The sequence below is a fragment of the Sceloporus occidentalis genome, unplaced genomic scaffold, assembly GCF_023333645.1.
Source record: "Sceloporus occidentalis isolate IW3139 unplaced genomic scaffold, rSceOcc1.0.p SCAF_23, whole genome shotgun sequence".
In the NCBI taxonomy this organism is placed as follows: domain Eukaryota; kingdom Metazoa; phylum Chordata; class Lepidosauria; order Squamata; family Phrynosomatidae; genus Sceloporus; species Sceloporus occidentalis.
The window spans coordinates 2,982,972-3,005,205 of NW_028317003.1; the positions used below are offsets into that span (position 1 = coordinate 2,982,972).

A 22,234-nucleotide genomic window follows, 5' to 3' on the forward strand; every position below is an offset into this window, starting at 1 on the left:
GTTTGTTCTTTATTTTTAACAAGTACAGGTATTAGAATCTGTCACCTCAGATTTTTATGTTTCACTTAGATTTCCCACAAACATCTAAATTTAATAATATATTACTTATTAATATACTACTGGCTTGTAAAATTTGTATAGCCCGACGCTGGAAAACTCAGAATACTCCATCACGGGATGAAATCTTTAATTAAATTAAAATTCAGGCCACTTCAGAGAGATATTTCTTTCGAAATAACCTAGCTTCTTATAATAAGATCTGGTCTAGTTGGAACCAAAGCCTCTTAGTTGATTCTTAAGAAATCTTTCTTTTTCTTCTCTTTTTCTTCATCTCTTCAGCTGGACCTGGACAGAGTTCAACCTTTCTACTTAGCCAAGAGACATAATTCCCCCTTTAAAGATACAGGGTTTCATTAGGATCATCTATCATAGAGCTTTGTCATATATGCTATATATGTTAAATGTATTATAAGTCTCGTATTATGTATGTATAATGTAATGTTGGGTCATGATTATTGCCCACTCCGGGTTATGAGAGTTCCATATTTTAACTGTGTACAAAGGTTACTATAGGGCATTCTGTTTTATCTTGAATGTCAGCTGAGCCACAGAGGGAATGATTGTGAAACAAACTCAGAACTGTCAATTTGTTCACAACTCCTTCAATGTTTTAACTTTACATCTTTCCCACATTTTTGCCTAATTGTTTTCAATGCCTTGAATGACCTGGTGTTGCATCATAGCATTCGTATGATAGCACTTCTCCCATTCGTCTCCATTTCATGATAATGGCTTGTGTATTACACACTTGTTGTTGAAAGGACCACTGCCTTGTTTGTCTCAAACAATAGAATTACTGAGAGCTTTCCTGCTCAATAGGTAAAACTTCATGTTGTATGTGTAGGCTACTTCACGCGAAGTTTTTTTGTATTTATAATAAGTTGTGATGTATAACAATAATAAATACATATACAAAACTGCGCTAAAATAGGGCTGGCCTTGTAGGCAAGTTGAGTGGCTGCCTGTGGTGCCAGTTGGGGATCATCATGTGGTTTACCAAGGATAGATAAGTGGAACAGTGGAAAAGGTATTATATGCTGAATTTTAGCAGACACAAAGCTATACTGAATCTAAGGTCTGTCTCTAAGCCTGGAAAAACTGGCTGACTAGATCGGCTCGTTTTTATCGTTTTATGTGTTTCTATGGTTTGTTCTTATGTTGCAGAAAGAGGAAATGTCTTAGACCTAGGTTGCCTTGGCCGCCAATAACTCTACAGGTGGTCATGATTGCAGCCTTCAAAATAGATGCTGCTTCTACTCTGTGTGACTATGTATTGAATGTGTTCTATTATATGCATCTGTTCTAGACAAATAGGCCCATTATTATACCTGGACAAAGATTTATATATATGTATATATTTTGTGAGGCTGTTAACCCCAGGGAGATGATTAGCATGGCATTTGGGCTCAGGTGCTATGAAGATCATACATATGGGTCCCTGGGGTGGAGCAATTGGAGAGCAGGGTAGGCCAATGCTCCATCTCCCTGTTCAGTAGGAAAATCCTTGCCGGCTTTTTCAAGAGGTTAGAGGTCTGCAGGATCCGGCCCGGGATAAGTATAAGGCCTGCACATTAAAACCTCCTGGAGCCTGTGAGAGACTGTTGAGGGAAGAGGAAGTTTCCCTGTGCTCCTGAAGAAGACCATCCCTGAGCCAAGTGAGGCAATACCTACCTGGACCTTTTGTGTGCTGTCTCGGGAAGGTTTTCCAGAGCCTGGCTTAGCTGAGTCTGGCTGGAAGGTCAAGTTAGTGGGTGATTAGGTTGGTCAGTCTGGACCAGCATAGTTTAGTTAGAGAGGGCTCCAATTGGGAGCTAGGTTTTTCTTTTTATGATTTGGTTTTGGGGTTTGAGCAGTTAAAAATAAAGCACTGTTTTTTGCTACAAGCTGGTGTTCCTGACTCTGATTGCCCTAGAGGACTGTGCTTAAGACTCCTAACTGTGGCATTTATGGCCCTCGTGCTACAGGGTTTGTCATAAAATACTTTAAGAGAGTGAACAACAACGTAAAAAAAAAATCATGGCGACCTGGCTGCTGAAATGCGTCAATCCTTTTACTGTAAATGTTAAGCATCTGTATTAGTGATAATTAAAAGAAAAAAAGTTCTTCATGACTGTCTGCTGCTGTCTCATACCCATCATATAAAATAACAGCAATTTGTAACAAAAAGAATAGTAATGTCCATGCTTCAGTGTTTAATTGTTATAATTTAGCACCTAGCAATATATTATTATCTATTGTTCCCAGCCTTGGTGATTGACACCGAAGCCCATCTGTTAGCTCAGTACCTAGGTACTGTTTAGACACCGGATGCTTAGATACCCAGCTGGTATTCTGGGGTTTTTAGTTTTTTGTTTGTTTCTCATCATGGAATCTATTTCAATTTATACAAAGAGGATCCCTGATCCCTGGTGTCTTTTATTCATAGTTATTGAGTTAAAAGGGATGGTGAGCATAGCCTAGTTGGGATAGAGGACAGATATTTTTATTGTGAAAAAGTGGAATTTAACAGGGAAGGGATAAGCCAATGGGGAGGAATAATCATTAACAGCCCGAGATAAGACTTTAAATTAATCTCTTCATTGTGTATACCAGAAGTATAGTCTGAATAGGTGATTTATATGTATGTCGGGTGCTAAAAGAAACACATTATAAAATCTTTATAGAACAATAGAAACTAGTGTTGGATTATCTTTTATCTTATTTAACAAGTGAAGGAAGAATGTTGACTTCTTGAAATGTGAGTTTAGTATGTCATGTGACCAAGCGTCATGTGATTACATTGACGCAAATATAAGCAGTCACATGAATCAGTGTAAACTGTTTACTCTTCCAGAAATATTGTGCAATGTATATATGTGTAACTTTGTGGATGACACATCCAACAAAGAGTAGCTGGGGAAAGCTATGTAGTAACTATTTTCTCTCAGCTGTACGACAATAGGGATCTAAACAGCAACATAGTCCTAGAAAGGCAAGTTCTGGAGGGCTGCAAGACCGGGGGGGGGGCAGATTCTCCTCTAGGAGATGTATATGTGCCCAGGAAAAATAGCCTGTGTTCATTATAATCAAATTCTTTTTACACGTTATAAAAGTTTCTGTTGCGGGAATGAGATTTTTAACCTGTCAAAGAAACCTAAGAGCTGATCAGAGGTGATATGTTTACAATACAAATAAGAAACCTTAATTATGTTATTGTTAACATACCTGGTATGTTAGCATTACCTTCCCAACCCTGTAATAACCAGAGCAGACTTGCCATATAATGGGAGAATATGTTTACCAACAAACATTCATTTCTAATTATGCTTTTAAAAATATAAATTTTTGAAATAAAAAAAAATAATTCTCATAGGGAGACTTGTGGTGTGATTTGCCACATGACTTCTCACCTATATTTTAGGGATTGCCAGCATTTCCCTTATATTTCCACTTATATTTGTTTAACAAGCTTCTACAAAAATGTATTAAGGATTTGTCCATACCTGGGAACTCTCTGGGTTTCACCTGGGTCTCCAAGTCAGATTTTGCTTTCTCTTTGACCATGCTCACTCCCTCCCCACTTCACTCCGACTAAAAGGCTGTTTAGGGATCTCCCTGCCCCATATGTTGCATATTTTTTAATGTTTCAGATGCTTATCTGTGTTATAACAGATAAATATACCCTTGACTCCTCTAGTATATATACACATGTTTCTGGTGGGATGGTGGCAGTGTGGTGCAAATTGGAGACTGATTATCCATCCATCTTTCTGATGTTAATATATACATGAAAATACAGTTCCTGGTATAAAAAGAGGGTTGCTTGGTTTTAGGTAGGATTGTACAGAGTTGAAACCAATTAAAAGTAGGAAAACATGTCTGATTCATCATATTGGGAAATATAAATGAGGCCAAGTATGGTCAGTGGAGCTCAAAAATTCATACATGTTTTCCATTAAATAGTTTCCTCTTGACAATTATTAGAAATTTCCAGAAAATGAATTTCATATTTGCTGTCAAACTATTTTGGGGAAAGAACAAGTGGTGCCATCTAGTTACAATTTTGATCTGTGCACTGGTTTTTTTAGGGGGGGGGGGCTGGAATCGAAACAATCGTAAAATGATAAGGGTCATCATATACATCATGATAAAAAGGGCCATCATATACATCATGATAAAAAGGGCCATCATATACATCATGATAAAAAGGGTCATCATGTACATCATGTACTCATATGGTGGGTAGCCATACCTCTAAATTTACCAATTCTTGTGGACAGCCCTTCCCAGTCCCTCCTCTGGTCAGCCCCAACACAGGCTTTTGGATTTGGACACCTGAAATGTGATACAAAAATCCTACAGTAGAGATATTTTTAGCCCAACAGAAAGCATTGATTGATCAATATGCAGCTGCATTATTCTTAAATATGTCACCAAGTAACTGAATGTGGTTACTGGAAACAGACCTCATGTTTTATCGTACCGTCTTTGATGCAAGGTTTGTGATATCAATGATATAGTAATATAATATAAGTATTATAAAGTGAATTGAGATCACATAAAGCATTTAATCTAGTGGATTATTCATACTACAGGGCTCTGAACTGGCCCTGGTTTCTAACTATATTTCAAGAAATCACATTGTGTGAATTCAGCTATTCTTGCAGGGAAAAACTCACTAGGTTTGGCCCTAATATACAGTTAGGTCACTAAATACTAACATACCATGTGTCATCTATGCTCCCTTACTATATATAATTTTGTTTCAAGCACCAAAGTCATCCTACGCACCTAATACAGCCTACAACACGTCATCTGCTGTTCTGCTCAATGGACCAAGCACCAGTTGTTGAAGTTTGCATACTTTTTGTCCCTGTTTCGATGAAAAGCGCATCGATTTCTACCAGGACATTATCGCTTCTCTGGCTTTAATTTTTAATTCTCCTGGAACATTTCTCTCAAGGATAACCTTATTGATCTCATTGATTTCTATTAATATTTAATAGCAGTATTACAGGTATCCTTAACACACCGAGCACTTCATTGACAATTTTGTGCATTTCTCTAGACTCCAAGCAGTCGTTACAGTACAATCTGTTTTTCTGTCCTGGTGTGACAAGGCTCGCTTGAGAGCCGGACTTTAAAGAAGATCTCTTATCGCAAAAAATAACAATAACAGTTATACATACATGTTTATTGAAAAAATACTTTCACCAATATACAACCACTTCTGTGGGTAAAAAGTGCAGCAGGTTCACAGTAGACAAACGCCACAGTTGTCTCATAAATATTACCCTTATATAACTTAAAAGAATGTCTTGGATCCTCCAAGAACACACTTATACACATAAGAGCAAACAAAAAAAGAGAAACCTCAATATTGTGTAGCATAATAGAATTTAAATATAAAGCAAAACATAGGAAAGACTCTTCTTATTCAACCAACAAGATGGTCTTAGAGATACTCTATCTGCTCGCAAATAATAATGAGAAAGGCTGAGAGGGGAGGTAAAAATGTCTTTAATTTGAAAGTAAAATATCGGATCTTACAGTAAAATCTGTTCAGAGTCTTAGAATTCAGTCACTGGCAGTAAGATATGCAGCAACACTACTGCAATATCCTCGTGTACAGTCCCTCTGTTGAAGAGAGCTCCAGGTAGCCTATCTTGAAAGGTTCCCAGGTATGGTTGTGTCTAAAATGTGATTTGTTGCAACATCTGAAAAGTGGTCTTTAATCACCAAAGCAGCCAATGTAATGGTCTAATCAGGATGAACATTCCTTTGATTGCTATGGTGAGAACATCATTTAAAAAAAACTTTGCATGAGAACACTTTTTTGACATAAATCCATGGGCGTCTTGGAAGCTCAGTTCTGTTATCTCTGGGACCCATATTTTTATGAAGACATTTATTGCAGCTGATGTCCAAGACTTTCAGCAAACCAATTTTCTTTTGTTCTGTGTAAACAAAGTTAATTTTGGCAGATCACTATCTCTAAATTTTTAGTGCACAGCTGCTATTTTATACCGTTGAACAATAGCAGCATTCAATAAAACGCTAATGAGGTTTACATACTTTTGGAACCTGAGGACTATAGATTGGTGGAACCCAAGGACCACCTTCCATTTTAGTGTCTAATGCAATCATACAAAAAACTAATAAATATAATACATTAAAAGAGGCAGTAGTGCATCAGTGAAGCATTCACCCTTAATCATATCTGGGAACTCTATGGGTTTGACCAGTAGTCTCTGGGTGAAACACTGCTCCCTGGGGTCTCTGGGTCATTTTGCTTTTTCTCCAGGCAGAGAAACATTGGATATTCCCATGTCCTGCCCACTTCCCTCTTACTCCCAGCTATTTATGGGTACCGGGAGCTAGCCCCATCCCTTGCAATGCTTGCCTAACCACCACGTGTGGGGAGCCCTGCCCCCACACAAAACCACTTCCCTAGAAGAGGGCAAGCTCAAGATTGCTGACCCTGGGAAGTTTTCAGATATGCCCTTAACACACCTAAGTGAACACGACCTGCTATGAAATTAAATGGGATGAAGCCAAGCGACATCACAGAGTGTTTTACGTAAAAATAGTTCCCTGAATAGCATGAAAGACGGTGGGGACAGTCTCTTTTCTATTGAAACATCATCACTTTTTTTCACCCATAAATCAGGTTTAGCTTTTTTGTTTTGCATGCACTCTTACAACATGTTACATTTTGTAATTTTTTTCCATGTATTTATGCTTTGGTTGCTATTTGAAGAGAGAAAAGTATATGAACATTAGAAACAAAATATTATATTTTAAATGCATATACAAAAAAGAAAACTATCGGCTGTTTTTTTAAAGGCGTTGATATTTATAGGATTTTGCCTATATAATCTCACTTTAAAAGTATTGAATTAGACAAAGAATAGATTACATTAAATACCGATTCTGATGTGTGTGTACAGTTATTTGGCACATAGAGAGAACATGTTTCATCCTTTCTTTGGTGCATTCAACTGGAATAGCAATTTTAGTTAAAATCAAATTAAAAAAAAGAATATTTATAAATAAAATATGATTTATTGTTGGCATCATGACAGTTAACATTTTGTGCTGGGCTATATTAGATAGGCCATATGCAAACATGATGAAATATATTTATACAGAAAAAAACACAAATTGTTAAATTTAATTTTACACATTTTTTTTGTTTATATTTAGTATCAAGCTATTGGCTGTTCAAGAACTGTCTGATCGAGATGCCCTGGAGAAGGTAACTTTCTCTGTATTTTTTCATTCATTTATCTAATTTAAGGTAACTATTACTGCTGGTCGATAGAAGCTTCATGCAATAATTATATAAATGTGTAAATAATACAATACTAAATTGCTTTCATTGGGTTTGTTTTTTAAGGAGAAACACAATGTTCATGTGAAATAGTATAGGGATGAAGCATATGTTGTTGTTCACATCTTTACTGACATATGGATTGATTGCTCACATCTAGCCAGAAACATCAGCTTTATATAAAAATGTGTCTATATTCATTATTTTGGTTTAAATATTTAAAGTTATGATTAAAGGGACAGTATGATGCCCCATACTGCCCCACCAATGCAAAATTCTGTACTTTTTGCAGCCAATTATTGTATTTCTCCACAGCTCTGCTTCTGGTCTGGCCTGTTTTTGTTCTTCTCATCTTCTGTCTTCTTTCTTGGTTTGCTTCCGCACCCACCCTCTCCTCCAATTGGAGAAATGTGCAGCATCAGCCCCCAAGGGGCATGCTGTGGGTTTTGGCACTTGTCTTTCTGTGCAAGTCTGTCGGCATTATTCTGACCTTCTGGACAGCCTCTCCCTCATTCCTCCAATCGCGAGGGGGAGGTTGTTCCCGTGGTGTATGCTAAGGCTCCGTTGCGGAAGTGCTCCAGGATGCCAGGTTAACGGAGCGAATAGCAGGAAGAAGCAGATCAAGAAAGAAGACAGAAGAACAAGAAGAGGCAAGACAAGAAGCGGAGCTACAGAACAAGAAGATGGGACACAAAAGCAGCTGGTGAAGAAGGCAGGGAGAAACTGAGAGAGAGTGAATGTGAGAGACTCTTAGTAAGTTTGAGTGAGAGTGAAAAAATTGTGAAAATAATTTGCTTCATTTTTGTTTGTTTCGTTGTGGTCCCTCCTCAGTTTTGAATATTCATAAGAATTAATTAAATTGGCAAATTTTGTTAAAATTTGTACAAATCCGAATGCACAAGTCTAGTAAACAGCAACGTGTTCTACACTAGAATAAGAATTCTCTAAAATATCTACTGCAAGGTCTGAACCAGAAAATGGCTTGACGTAAATGTGTCACCGTCCAGCTGCATTGTTCCTTTAGAAGAATTATGTAGATCAGGGATGTCAGCAGCATGTAATCCTGCCAATGTTTCTCCTAACTAGCATGTAATCAAACAATTACATTGCATGTTACTGAGCAATGTGTCAAGTATTATTCTGTCAACCTATTGTGTCTGGAATTAGATTACTAAAATCAATTTAAAGCAGATTTATCATGTTTCTGAAATCCCTTGTTTTACTCTGCTATACACTAAATAAACGTATGCAATGGTGCTTCCAGGTAAAGATAAGCAATGCATATGTATTACAAACCCATATGGCCCACAGGGGAAGACATCTTCACTTTTTGTTCTCATGATCGACATTATTATTATTATTTGTCACAACGTCATCCAATAACTAAAGAGAAAGTTTGCTATAGAGTTGAACATTTCATACCCTTGATACCATAGTCAGCAGTAAATCCCATAGAGTGTAGGAAGCACTGAGCTGGCCCTTTATAATGCATAGTTAAATTGGTGAGGATAGTTTTAAGAACATTACATATGCATTATACTGGGCCAGCTCAGCCTTTATAATAATGCATAGTGATGTCAGGGATGTATCAAGAATAAGACTAGCTTAATCGAGAACAGGTAGCGTCTAAATAAGCTGCTGTTAGGTTCTTCCCTGCTCAGGAGACCCTCAAATGTGAGCTCACTTGTGCCATTACAGAGAAAGAATCTCCATCAGCAATTTCAGTATAATCTGGGCTACAGGGGCAGTCCAGAACCAAATTGCGAGGACATTTTACCCTACATGAGAAACATATGTTCTCCTTTTTGGAAAACTCTTGGGGCCCTCCTCATCTGTAAATGCGAGTTCAGATGTAGACCTCCTAGCACGCATCAGTCTCACACAACAGGCAAAGCCCATAAACGTACACGATTGTTTGTTCCCTTGTCCTGAGGAAACTTGCTTCTCATCTTGTTTCTTGACTCACCTTTTGGGCAGGATGAAACTGACATGCTGATGGAGTTTAATTTGTTTTGTAATAGCCCAAGTGAGCCAAATTTCCCAAGTGGGGATTCATCATAGGGCAGGATATTAAGACACCGTCCGTTCTTCCTTAATCCAGTCTCATACCTCTTTATGGACATAATGATACATTAAGGTTTTATTTTCCAAATGTTCTTGGAAACTCCAGAGTTCATGTTGATATCAATGTCCTCTGTATATAAAATCATAAAATTAAAGAATGTAGAAACACTATATTAACATCAAATATTGTTACACAGTCAGTTAGACATATGTTCTTAAATAATTTGATGAGTTCACAGACTGGCCAGCGAATGCTTTTGTGTCGTGACCTTTATTTATTTATTCCACTACAAAGAAGACCCAATGTACCGTTCAATTAAAAGTTTGGTCCACATGATAATCAATTAACAATGAAGGTTTTGTTCTTGTAAAGGTAAAATCGGTCAGTGGCCATAAGTTCTATTGTCAGGTTTGAATTTCACAGCTGCTCAGGGTGAAAACTAAACACACATTTTGGCAGTGGGCCCTGGTGGGACAAAACTTGCCAAGAAAGCCTGACCTCGAGATAGCATGGATCCGTAGCCAGCCATTGTTTATGTGCTCTTAAGGAGCAGTTCTCAAAGGTCTATTTGAAGAATGAAAAAAAACAGACTTTGCTAAATTGTGCCACTTGAATATATAATAAGATTTACATTCATAATATGCTGGTTTGAATATTTAGACCATTTAAACCTTATCAGTGTTATGCTTCATTGTTATACTATATAATTGCTGTCATATAAGTAATAATAAATATAATTAATCAGGAAATTATGTTACATGATATATTAATATTATTATTATACATGTTATTGGAACCATTTTCATTACAGGGTAGGTGTTAGCTCTGAATGATCCTCAGTCTAATGAGATTTTCTGGTCTGTCTCAATTTAGGTACGATCAGCAAAAGGATAACTACTACTATATGATAATGATCATAATTTTCTTGTTTTCAGAAAGCTTATCCATTTTCACAGTCGATATATTATTAAATATTAAAGAAACTTTGTATTTGCTGAATATGACAACTAGAATGATCTCTACATTATGCAATCAATAGCAAATTATGAATTATGTATTGGTTAGGCAATTTGAGTTTGTTGTACTGTATACCAAGCAAAGCTCCGCACAAGATGTTGGTATTTCAAAACCTGTGTTAAAGGAAGCAAGTAGAAAAGTGTTTTCCCACATTTCTGTAGTTATGTTTCATCTAATTTTAGGTATGTTTATTGTTATCCGGTGTTCCTTCCTGGCTAATCAGAAAGTCATCATAAGGATACAGCCCAAACCCTACATGAGCCTTAATATTTCAATGGAGTTTTCCTGGACTGAAGAATAGGGTCTTAAGTTGTCCTTGAGAATGGGGTATTTATTCTCTCTGGCTTGTGTTCTGACTTCTTAAATTAGAACTTGAGGGACCATTATTTTCTGCTCACAGCCAGGCAGTAGTTAGGATATTTATAAACTCTTTCCAATGTTTGTGAATATATTTAAGTTTTAAGAGACACTTCTGTTGGGAAAGATTATACCATACTTTTTTGACCCATTTCAGTTTGCCCCTCTCATGTACTTTGGTGTTAGAACAGTCCTCCACCATAATTAAACTCACAATTATGTATATTCCATGAGCAATAAAAATGTGTATAAACCATTAATAAGCTACTATAAATGCGAGATTCTCAAAAGGAGACGCCAGATCTGTTGTATACAGCCACCAGCCTGAGAGGTCTTATTCCAGGACTATGTAGAGTATACATGGATACATGTGTATGTGTATGTATATATATATATATATATATATATATATATATATATATATATATATATATATATATGTATAAGACAGTATGTGTTTAGGTATGTATATGTAAAAGATATTGTGCTGGATTCAATTATGTAAATAATCTATCAAAGGTAATTAAATAATGCTTCTTGGCCAAATAATGATCTGGGCCAAGTTACTGTTTCTCATTTTTCTATCTAGTGTGTGCAAGGAGTGTTGTTTTATTACTTGTGGTAAATTACCGTATTTGCTCGATTATAAGATCGAATATTTAGGAAAAAAAAGAAAAAGCCTAAATATAAGACTACCCTATAGGAAAAATGTTTTACTACTAAATATTAAGTCACATTTAAACTACATGTTTTATTTGCCAACCTGCCCCCCAGTTATGCACATCTGGCCCCAGGCTTGCTACTCTGACCTCCAGATATGCCTTATACCCCCTTTTATGCCACTCTGCCACCCCAGAAATGCCTTATACCCCCTATATGCCACTCTTCCCCCTCCCTGGAAATGCCTTATACCTGCCTATATCTCACTCTGCCTCCCTCATATGCCTTTTAACCCCCTATATGCCACTCTGCCTACAGGAATGCCTTATATCCCCCCATATGCCACTCTGCCCCCCCAACTCGTCCCTCGTACTTCAGACTCCCTGGTGTCTAGTGGGGCAGCCGGTGGACGTCTATGACTGAGCACCGTAAGGTCACGTCACGTCGGTGCTCAGTCATAGAAGCCCCGGCGGAAGTGCGGGCATCACGCAGATATTCACCGGCTGCCATGCACACAGACAACCTCCGCTGCTGCCGGCACTTCCACTTCCCATGCAGCGGTGCGGGGGATCCGGATCTTAGTCTCAAGTAGAGGTCTGATTATAAGACAGCCTCGAATATGATGAGGGGTGTTTTTCAGAGCATTTGCTCTGAAAAAAACCTTGTCTTATAATCGAGGAAATACAATATATAATAACTACATGTCCATCTATGCACATATCACACCTTCCAGCATTTCAACTGGCCAAAGAAGGACACTTTTTTTTTATTTATTATTATAGTCTCTACAGACTTTTTATTTAACTTTGTGACCTACTGTAAAATAGTTATACAAGTAAGACATCTTTGTATTTTATTTACACATTTTAGTTTATAATCATGTTGTTTTATTGTTTTCTACACACTTTTAGGCTGCAAAACACTCATACCAAATATTCTGAACTCCTATGAGTGAGCAGAGGGGGGAAACAGGTTCATCAAGTGAGGAAAGTTGGGAAGTGAGATTTAAGTGCTAAAGAAAACCACATATATATATGTATACACAACACACACGCATATATATATGCACACACACACATATACATATATACATATATATATATATATGTTTATTCCTGCAGCTTGTGTGCTTTCTTTGTCTTTAGCTTGTGCATAAAATGTATATTAGTTTTTTATTTTACATTTTTTGTAATGTCTAAGTGTTACTTGCCCAGCCTTAAAAAATAGGAACGTCATTTTGTTGTTTACAGCACGCAGTATGATAAGGAGTCAGGGTGTTCATCCGGTAGATTGGACTATGATAACAAATTGCTAAAATTTAGCTGCCTGAAAACAATATATTATGTAAGAGCTAAAACTTTTAACGCAAAAAACAGAGCATCATTTTTTAAAACTTACTTTTAATTTGATACTTTTGGTGGGAGTTTCTCTTTGAAGAACTTTAACTTATTTGCAGCACAGTAATTGCCCCTTTTATACATGTTTCTTAAGTATAATGATTTTAAACTGACGCAATATGGGCTAATCTATTATCAAGTTTTTTGTGCCTGAATAGTTTAACCCCTTAAGGACAATGGGAGGTCCCTAAACCCATCGAAAACAATGCATTTGGAGCCCGTACATGTATGGGCTTTGTCATATATATATATATATATAGATAGATAGATACATATATACACACCGATTAGCCATAACATTATAAACCACTTGCTTACTATTGTGTAGGTCCCCCTATTGCCACCTAAACAGCCCTGACCCATCAAGGCATGGACTCCACTAGACCTCTGAAGGTGTGCTGTGGTGTCAGATTTACTCACATCCTTACACTAGCCCATTTTTCTTGCTCCTAACACATCGACTTTGAGTTCGAAATGTCACTTCACCTGTCAGTGGTCAAACTGATTTTAGGCCCAATGTGTATATATATATATATATGCGCATAGAAAAATATGTTTTTGACTTAATTTGGATTTTATTTCCCCCAAGGTTGGACCATTTCATTAGACTGTCCCGTAGACTGTCCCATTAGACACACTCGGCCTTCACCGCTTGCATATACTCATACTGGCCACTCTTTGCCATATACCAAAACTCCACTGACCACTCTGACCCTACTCAATCACACCAACATATACTTTAATATATATTACAATAAGGCACATGGTATATATTCAAACAAACATACCACTCCGAGTAAGATCAATGTACACAGTATCCTTAAACACAAACTCAAAACATACACATTGTGTATATCTATCACAAACCCCCACGCTTTGCCACAAACACACACTACACACAGACACACCATACTCGGTAACACACACACTGCTTTTAGCCACATACACACAATACCTTGAGTACCTTGCACTTCCCAAGTGTGGAGTCCAGTTACCCCACTAAATACTCCTTGAAGACCCCTCAAGCAGGGTAGGACTGGGGATGTTGAGGCGGCCCTGGCACTTTTAAGTCCTGATGATGTAGATGCGATCAACTGCCGGATAGGAGCAGCCACACATATCCAGCCACTGGCTGCTCCAACATCATCAGGACCTTAGAGGGAACACTGCCACCTCTGGATGCCATCAGGAGATAAGACAGGAATTGATGTTGGGTCTGAGACTAATCAGCCATGCTGCAGTATATAACTTAAAAACTTGAATGGTAGACTCTGTGTCAGCAGTCTGTGTAATGTGACCTAGCCTTGGTTTTGTTTTACCTGACTTGTCAATTTGTTATTTGTAAGCACCACTGAGTTACTGTGTTTTTCATGCCTGTAAAATCAATAGTTACAGAGACAAACAAGAAAGAACATCCTGATTCTTCTGGTTTGTTCCATTAATTGTTACTCTCTGGTGTCTTTCCAATACACAGTAAAACTAAAATGTCAAGGCATACAGTTAAAAAAATTATATCACTAAACCCATGCTCTAAATCCCAAGGTTCTCTGCACGGGGAGCTGGTGGTATGGTCTGTCAGCAGGGTCACATCAGGTTGGCAACTTGGTTCAGGTTAGGACATCCGTAGGCACCTGCAGGTAAAGGACATCCGTACATTTCCTTCTGCAAGACTAATGATACTTATTTATCACCATATTATGCAGCGCACTTGAGGTCCAACCTCAGTAAACATCTGCTGCAGGATGTTCTCAACTGGCCCTGGATAATGTTTAGTTAAATCAGTGAGATTTCTGCAAAGTCTCCTTCTCCACTGAATTATGGATTAAGCAGAACAAGCTCATTCTTTTTTTCTGGAGAAATAATAGTAAATATTGAAATGAGAGAGTTGAAACCACAACTCTCCTGCCAAGACTTCATTTAGTGAATAAAGCCCCTAATTCATTTTGCATTAGAAAAACACAGTGCCATTTACGTATACTTCTTATGATATTTAGCGAAAACAGAGCGGTGGGTATAATTCAGCTATTTTTATATTTTTGTGTGAATGTTAAGGAAAAAAAAACTAACAATTGTTTCCTCTTTGGCAGTTTTGTATGGAATTAAATCAGCCATCTCTGCCCAACATTCGTAAGTGGAAAGGGGTAATGGGATCGTGGAAGTGCATTATTTCCGAAAAGCCATCATCCTACCTAAACGAGGTATGTAACAATTTTATTTATGGTTACACTCCCTTTTTTACTGATAGAAATATTTGTTGTTTCAAGGGAGATGTTTTTAATTTGTTTTGGCATTAGCCTTAGCATTATTATTATCATCATTGTTTTTTTGGCAAAGGGCAGGTATCCGGCTGTTCTTTTCAAAGCCCTATAATGCAGTGCCAATTTTGGAGCAGTGTATTATGGCTGAGGATGTGCGTATCTAAATCTGGGACAATATTTTTGCAAATTATTATGTTATTATTATTATTTTTTTATACAGTAGTGTAGGGTTTTTTAATACCCAATTAACCCTTGGCCGTCACATGATTAAAAGTTAGGAAAATATATATGTGGCATGGTTTGATTCTGCATTTTAAAATTATATTAATGGTTTTATGTATAATATTAATTACATTTATCTTACCTACTTGCTAATATGTTTTGAAATGTATCGTTAGTTGAGCTAAATTCTTTGAAAGCGATAATGTCCCCTTGGTGTCAGTGGTCACTAAGATAATGGATAAATGACTAAGGAGTTAACAGTGTATTGTCTTTTTGCACAATACATGTTTTTGGTCAGCAACAGGTACATATATAATTATATTTAAAACAAAATTTATGATTGGATGAAAAGCCGATATATAGATGTTTTTAGCTCAATCAAGTCACTTACTGCTGACAGATACTTGTTGGCAACTCATGAAAGGTCAGAACTAAAAAAAATATGATTTTTATACTTTCCACTTTAATTGTTCTATTTTAATAAACACAATTTCTAAGACAGCTTACAAATGCTCTGTTAGCATTACAATGAGTCAGTGTATTTATTTAATTTACTAATGTTAAGAAGTAAGCATTAATAATGGGCATTTTAATTGGCCATGTTTAAGCTTTGTATACTTAAAGTTCACATTTATAAACTATGCAAAGGCACTTGGATTCCCAAGACTAAATCTTAATTAACCCATTAGGTTGCTATGTGTTTTGCCAGGCTCTTCGATCTATAATTAAAGAGGCAGTAGTGCCTAATATCATTTGTTTGCAGGAATAAGTGAATAAAGCTGTAACATAACTAGGTACGTAACTAGAAGCCACGGGGCAAGGTGCCCTCTCACTTCACCAAGCAACATGCCCCACAGCGCCACCTTTGCCCCCGAACAGCTGATCAGTGCCATCTTTTGTCCCCAAACAGCTTGTCAGTGCCCCAAAACAGGCTGCCTGTGCCATTTTGTCCCCAAACAGTCTACCCTGTGTCCATGCTTACACCACTTACCTACACGAGTGGTGTGTCTTTCTTCCTCCATGGGCAGACCGTTTGAGCATCCAGGAAGTGGATGTGGTGTCACTTCCTGTCCTCTGGATCAGTCAGGTGCAGGGTGAGGGTGTGAGAGATCATGCAATCAGATGATCTCTGTGCTCTCCATGCCGCTAGCTGCAGGTATTACCTGCACCTAGTGGCTTTAAATGGGCAGACTAGTGGTCGCAGGGGACACCCTGGCCCCCTAGAGTTGCAGGCCCCTGTGACCATGATTGTTATGCCCCTCCTCATAAGGAAAAATGCTATGCTGATTTTATAGCAGCATCAACTTCCTCATTAAAATGTCCTCTGACTTCATTCTGGACATCTGCACAGAATAAGCTACCAGCACACAAGCCTTTGCTGGTGGTAGTCTAGATTGTGTGTATACCACTTGCATTTTGTACATACTACTTTATTGTTCTTCCTTGTGTTGGCCCCAGATTAATTGGTGCCGTCTGTCGTAGTGGTTGCGACAATCCAGGGTTAACGTGTGGATTTATGTACTTTCCCCATATATGTGGTGTTTATTTGTGTATACTGTGTTCTCCTTCATATCCTACCCTATCCATGTGCCACGTGTCCTGCCCCTAGACTTTTAACCTTGTATAACCCGGACACCATCGGCCCGACCACGGCACTATCATATGAAGATACCCCACGGATGGTGGGGGTGCCGACCAAGGGTGGTCCGGGGAGGGAGCCGCTTGTAGATTCCCAGCCGCCTGTGGATTCCAGGAGAGCGGGGTTAGTCGGCGCGGTTACGGAAGCTGCGCCCGGCTACCTGGCGGCTTGTCCCGGCTGAACTTTGAACTGCTACCGCTCGGGGTCCCTGCGACCGATCACGTCGCTTTTTGGACAGGATATCGGTGGCCTAATTGTGGCGCTGGACTGGGCGGGCATGTGTGGACATGGTTTATGGCCTTTTTCCTGTGTTGGACTGTGTATAAGCCCGAGTGTTTTCTTACCTCACTACTAGTCCTGCCTTGTTATTGAGGTAAGCCTCGGCGCTGCCCTTATCGGGGCGGTAGAGCACTGTATTGCTATACTTCTGTATACTACAGTGCCGCCGAGGTTCATGAAGAGCTGTGTCCTCTGCTATGATCACTTATTGTCCTTTTCAGGACAATAGCCCCACTGTGTAGCTCAGCTTCGGCTAGCCACAGTGGTAAGGCAGCCCCTGGTTCTGTCTGGCGCTGAAGGGGTTAATCGTGGGTGTCCCAGTGGCCATGGGGCGGAAGAAGCAACATTCGGCAGGCGTACCCAGCCGGGGTACAGGTCGGTCCCGTCACATATCTCATTGATTCGCAGTCCCACGTTGCCCAAAGTATTTATTTCACATCAGCCTACACATAAAATATATAGCATATATTAAGATATTTTATAATCTATAGATCAGTAAATGTTTCCCGGGATGGGTTAATTCCCATTAGTCTTGTGATAATGTATGTGCTGAAAACAGTTGATTGTAGGAACGGTGGCATATAACCTCTCATGTAAGAGGTACTTTTAGTTCTGTGATAGTTTGCCAAAGTATTTTTATAAAATAGCCAAAATAGCCAAGCAATTTACATAATAGCACTCTTACAATACAAATAATTGTAAAATGTGTTATTTGTAAGAACTTCCTTCCAATTTCCTCTGGTCCTCCATGCAAATGTGCTCAGGGACTTTTGATCTAAAAAGAAGGGGAAGAGGTTATAAATAGTTATATGTGTATTTAAAGGATGATTATGAAAATGTATGTAATAAAGTACTGTTAGCTACATTTGGCTACAAGGTGATAAACAGAGTGTGTACCTCTGTATTTGACAAAGAAGTAAAAATTACCTGCACTAATATATAAAACAGGTTCATGAATGAATTAATGAGTGCTTATAGATCTTATATGGTCAAAAATGATACTCTTAGTCTCATAAAAGGGTCTCCCAGCTATCAACCCTCGCACCCTCAAAAACCCCATATGTCTCACACCTGGTACACTTAACTCTGCTGATGCAAGAATAGTTATATTTGACAACAGAGCATCACCTATCAACAGGGATTTGGTTAATGAGGGTATAAAGCAGTAATAGTACAAGGCATAGGGAAACACATTCATCCACTTTTGTTTGTGATTCAAACACATGGGACCCATAACCTTGGGGAATACAGCGGTGTAAGTACAGCTAAGGATTCCGGTAGCTGGCATGTTTGTGTAATTCATTCATGGGTTAATAATTATCAACTGACAGGGATAACTGGGCTCCATGGTGCACATAGCTTTCTTCCATTCTAATAATCCAGGTTATACCTTAGTGTACTGATTTTAAAATGGATGTATTGAAGCTTGGCTCCCTTTACTTTAAAGATCTCCATGTTTCATTTGGGTTTTTTTACATGAAGAGGCTATATATATACTGTAAATGGGAAAACATCACTGCTTGGGTGGCTTGTTAGTTCCAAGTGTATTTAGGTTCTAGAAGTAAATCCTGTGGCTGAAAGAAAAGTTCTCAAAGTAAATGATGCGTATATGAATAGTTTACATTAATCAACAGACCATATTGTACTTTTACTAACACGTGCATTTAATATAATCTGTTTTATGTACATGGAACATAGTATATCCCAGCATTCATTTACTTTTTCTGTGTACGTTGATTTATAACGGAGAGAGAAGGGTAAATATATACGCACATCTAGGAACTTCTTAGGGTGTGCCACCCAGAGCTCTCCCTTTTCTGGGGGGGGGGAGTGACTTGCAATGGGGGGAGCGCAATACCCAGATACCCTTAGATTAACTAGGAGGAGGAGTGGGAAGAGTAGTGTGTGACCAATCACAGCTCCCCTGCCCAGAGATTGAGCAAAGTGAACAAGAGACCCAGGGAAGCAGCGCTTTAAACCATGAGAGTTTCCAGGTATGTATATGATATAGGAGAACTAGATCTCCCCATTTTCAGGAGACTTGATCCCCAATTTCATATTTCAATCCTGGTTTCTCTTTATTTCTAAATGGTGTGCCTCTTTGTGCACCAGTAGGCTAGGTTAACAGAGAAGCAAACGAAGAAAGAAGAAAAGGGGAGAAGCGGATGAAGGAAGGAGACAAGAACAAGAAGAGGCAAGAGAAGAAGCGGGGCTATGAGAAAGCAGAGAGAGTTGATAATCATGATATAACATAACAGCTATGTGCGTGATTTTGGTTGAGTGGCAGCATTTCATACTTGGACCAAGGCAGCACAGTGGGCTTTGGCGGTGTCCCACATATCTTGAAAAAAGCGACTGCTAAAAAAATGATTGCTGTAGATAGTGGGGCTGCAATCTATTACATTATACCGTATTTGCTCGATTATAAGACGACCCTGATTATAAGACGACCCCCCAAATCTGAATATTAATTTAGGAAAAAAAGAAAAAGCCTGAATATTAGACGACCCTATAGGAAAAAAGTTTTACCAGTAAATGTTAATTCATCTAAACTATTTTTTTAAAATAAAAGCCGTGATTGAGAAAAATATTTTGGTTTTATTTCCTTCTTTTTTCCAACCTGCCCCCCAGTTATGCACATCTGCCCCAGAAATGCCTTATACCCCTATATGCCACTGTGCCCCATGATATGCCTTTTAACCCTCTAAATGCCACTGTGCCCCATGATATGCCTTTTGACCCCCTATGTGCCACTCTGCCACCAGAAATGCCTTATACCCCTATATGCCACTCTGGCACTTAGAGGGTTAAAAGGCATATTATGGGGAAGAGTGGCATATAGGGAGGTTTAAGGCATTTCAGGAGGCAGAGTGGCGTATAGAGGGTTAAAAAGGCATTTCTGGAGGCAGAGTGGCATTAAGGGGGTTAAAAGGCATTTCACAGAGCACTCTGCCTCCAGAAATGCCTTATGACCCCCCATTTAACACTCTCCCCCCCAAAACTTACCGGTGCTTCTGACTTTCCTGTCATGTAGCCGGGGCAGCGTGTAGATCCCATGCACTTACGCTGCAGCCGGAAGGGGAACTCTGATCTCTGACAGCCGGGGAAGGTCTGCGCGATGGACGCAGACAACCCCCGCTGCTAGCCACCCCTCCTTCCTGCTGCAGCGGAAGTTGTCTACGCGAATCGCGTAGACATCTACACGCTGCCCCAGCTACACACCGGGGACTCCGGTGCACCGGTAAGTGGGGCGGGGGGGGGGGGCAGGAGGATCCAGGTCCCCTGCAGCTGCGGGGATCTGGATCTTAGTTGTCTCATAGTCAGACCTATTTGAGGTCTGATTATAAGACGACCGAGCAAATACAAAAGACGACCGAGCAAATACGGTATTAGTATAAGTTACACTAAAGTTTCCATTTAAGAACCAATAAGCCACCCTTAGTTCTCATTCAGACAGTTGCTTTGGCACTGTCAGCACCATCAGCCATGTGTTCATTTTGTTTTTTGTTGAAAGGATTTCGCCAGTGCTGTCAACAAATTAATAACTCTCACTAGTAAATGTTCTATATCAGTAAACTCTGATGCTGCATTATTCCTTGTCTCTCTCTGTCTCCCCAGCGCATTAAATCTGCCCCATTTCTTCCTTTCATCAGCACTGGAACAGGGGAATTAGAGCCAATGAGATGATCAAATAAAAAGCTTTTACTTGCAATTAACTGCATATAACCTGCATGGGAAGACAAAGCCTTACAGTAATGCTATTTCAAGCAGTCATCTTTTATGAGATAAAAGGCAGTTTATAGGTTGTTGATGAGTATGCGCAGTTGGCAGGAAGCAGATTGCCACTAATACCAGTTTAATGGAATCTTATTGATCGTGGAAGTATATTGTTTCAAGATCTGGCAATGGCATGGTATCTTATAATAACTTTTACCCATGCAAAGGTGATGAAGTTAGATGCACGCAGATAAGTGGATTTTTGTAGCTACAGCTAGACCCACCTCAATGTAAACACAAGTTTTTTGAGGTGGGTCTATTATGGATAATGGGATAAATCCATACTAACAAGCTGAGCAATGGTTTTAAAAAAAAAATCAGGGGGCTTTTTAATGTAATTATATTAGTATTTTCTACCCACATTACTTATTTTTTCATACTGTATGTTTTGAGTTGCGAAGATTTGTGTTTGGAACCAATTAATATAATGATGCTGACTGGCAGATGTGTTTCATTGCAAGTTCAAATATAATGGGTTCAGGGGACACCAACAGGGTCTAATAGTAATTGTAGAGAGAAGTCTTAATTTGAGGTCTGCCCCTGAAAAGAAGGACATTGGGTCATCCTGCCTTTGGTGACCATATGTTTTATATTTTCTAGGCTGTAGGAAGGCTATACTAGGGAAAAGGTAGGCACACTGCATAGGTAAAGCGGGAAATAGCACGCTGTGATAGCAGGTGTGGGAGTGAGAAGGCGCGGGAACACTATGGTGTCCAGAAACCTTCTCTTAAGATGATCCAGCATTCATTGGTGAATTTCATTGTCATTTTCATTTAAACCACAAATTGAAACCTTTCATCTCAACAAATGTAGCTATGCATTACCCAGGGCTAACCCAACCCTTCTTGCTGGAGAAACACTCCAGAGTTTGCCCTCTGTAATGTGATATCAATCAGATGAAATGTGTAACCTCCCAACAACTCATCTAAAACGTTTACTGCATAAACTTAAAAGAAGTTTAGTCACTAAATAATGAGCTTTATGTGTGGAGGAGCGTAAAACAAATGAAAATCTGTCAGTGGCAAAAGAATTGTGAATAAAACTCACCGAGCCACTAAAGGTACAGTGTCTTAGGTACACTCCAGCCATCATAAGCACTTTAATACATATGAGAAATTCAGATTCAGCCGAATCAGAGGCGTATCTACTGAAAATAGCGCCTATGGCAAGCACTGAAATTGCGCCCCTGTC

The 22,234-nt window shown here is 38.8% G+C and overlaps 1 protein-coding gene across 1 annotated transcript in view; it reads left to right on the plus strand.

The window, feature by feature from the left end:
* LOC149300688 (endonuclease/exonuclease/phosphatase family domain-containing protein 1-like) overlaps positions 1-22,234 on the plus strand; it is a 59,791-nt gene that overhangs the window by 27,017 nt on the left and 10,540 nt on the right. Inside the window, exons 2-3 of the mRNA XM_089484941.1 lie at positions 7,246-7,297; positions 14,956-15,066. Of these exons, the coding sequence (XP_089341067.1) occupies positions 7,246-7,297; positions 14,956-15,066 (163 nt within the window). The remainder of the gene's footprint in view (positions 1-7,245; positions 7,298-14,955; positions 15,067-22,234) is intronic.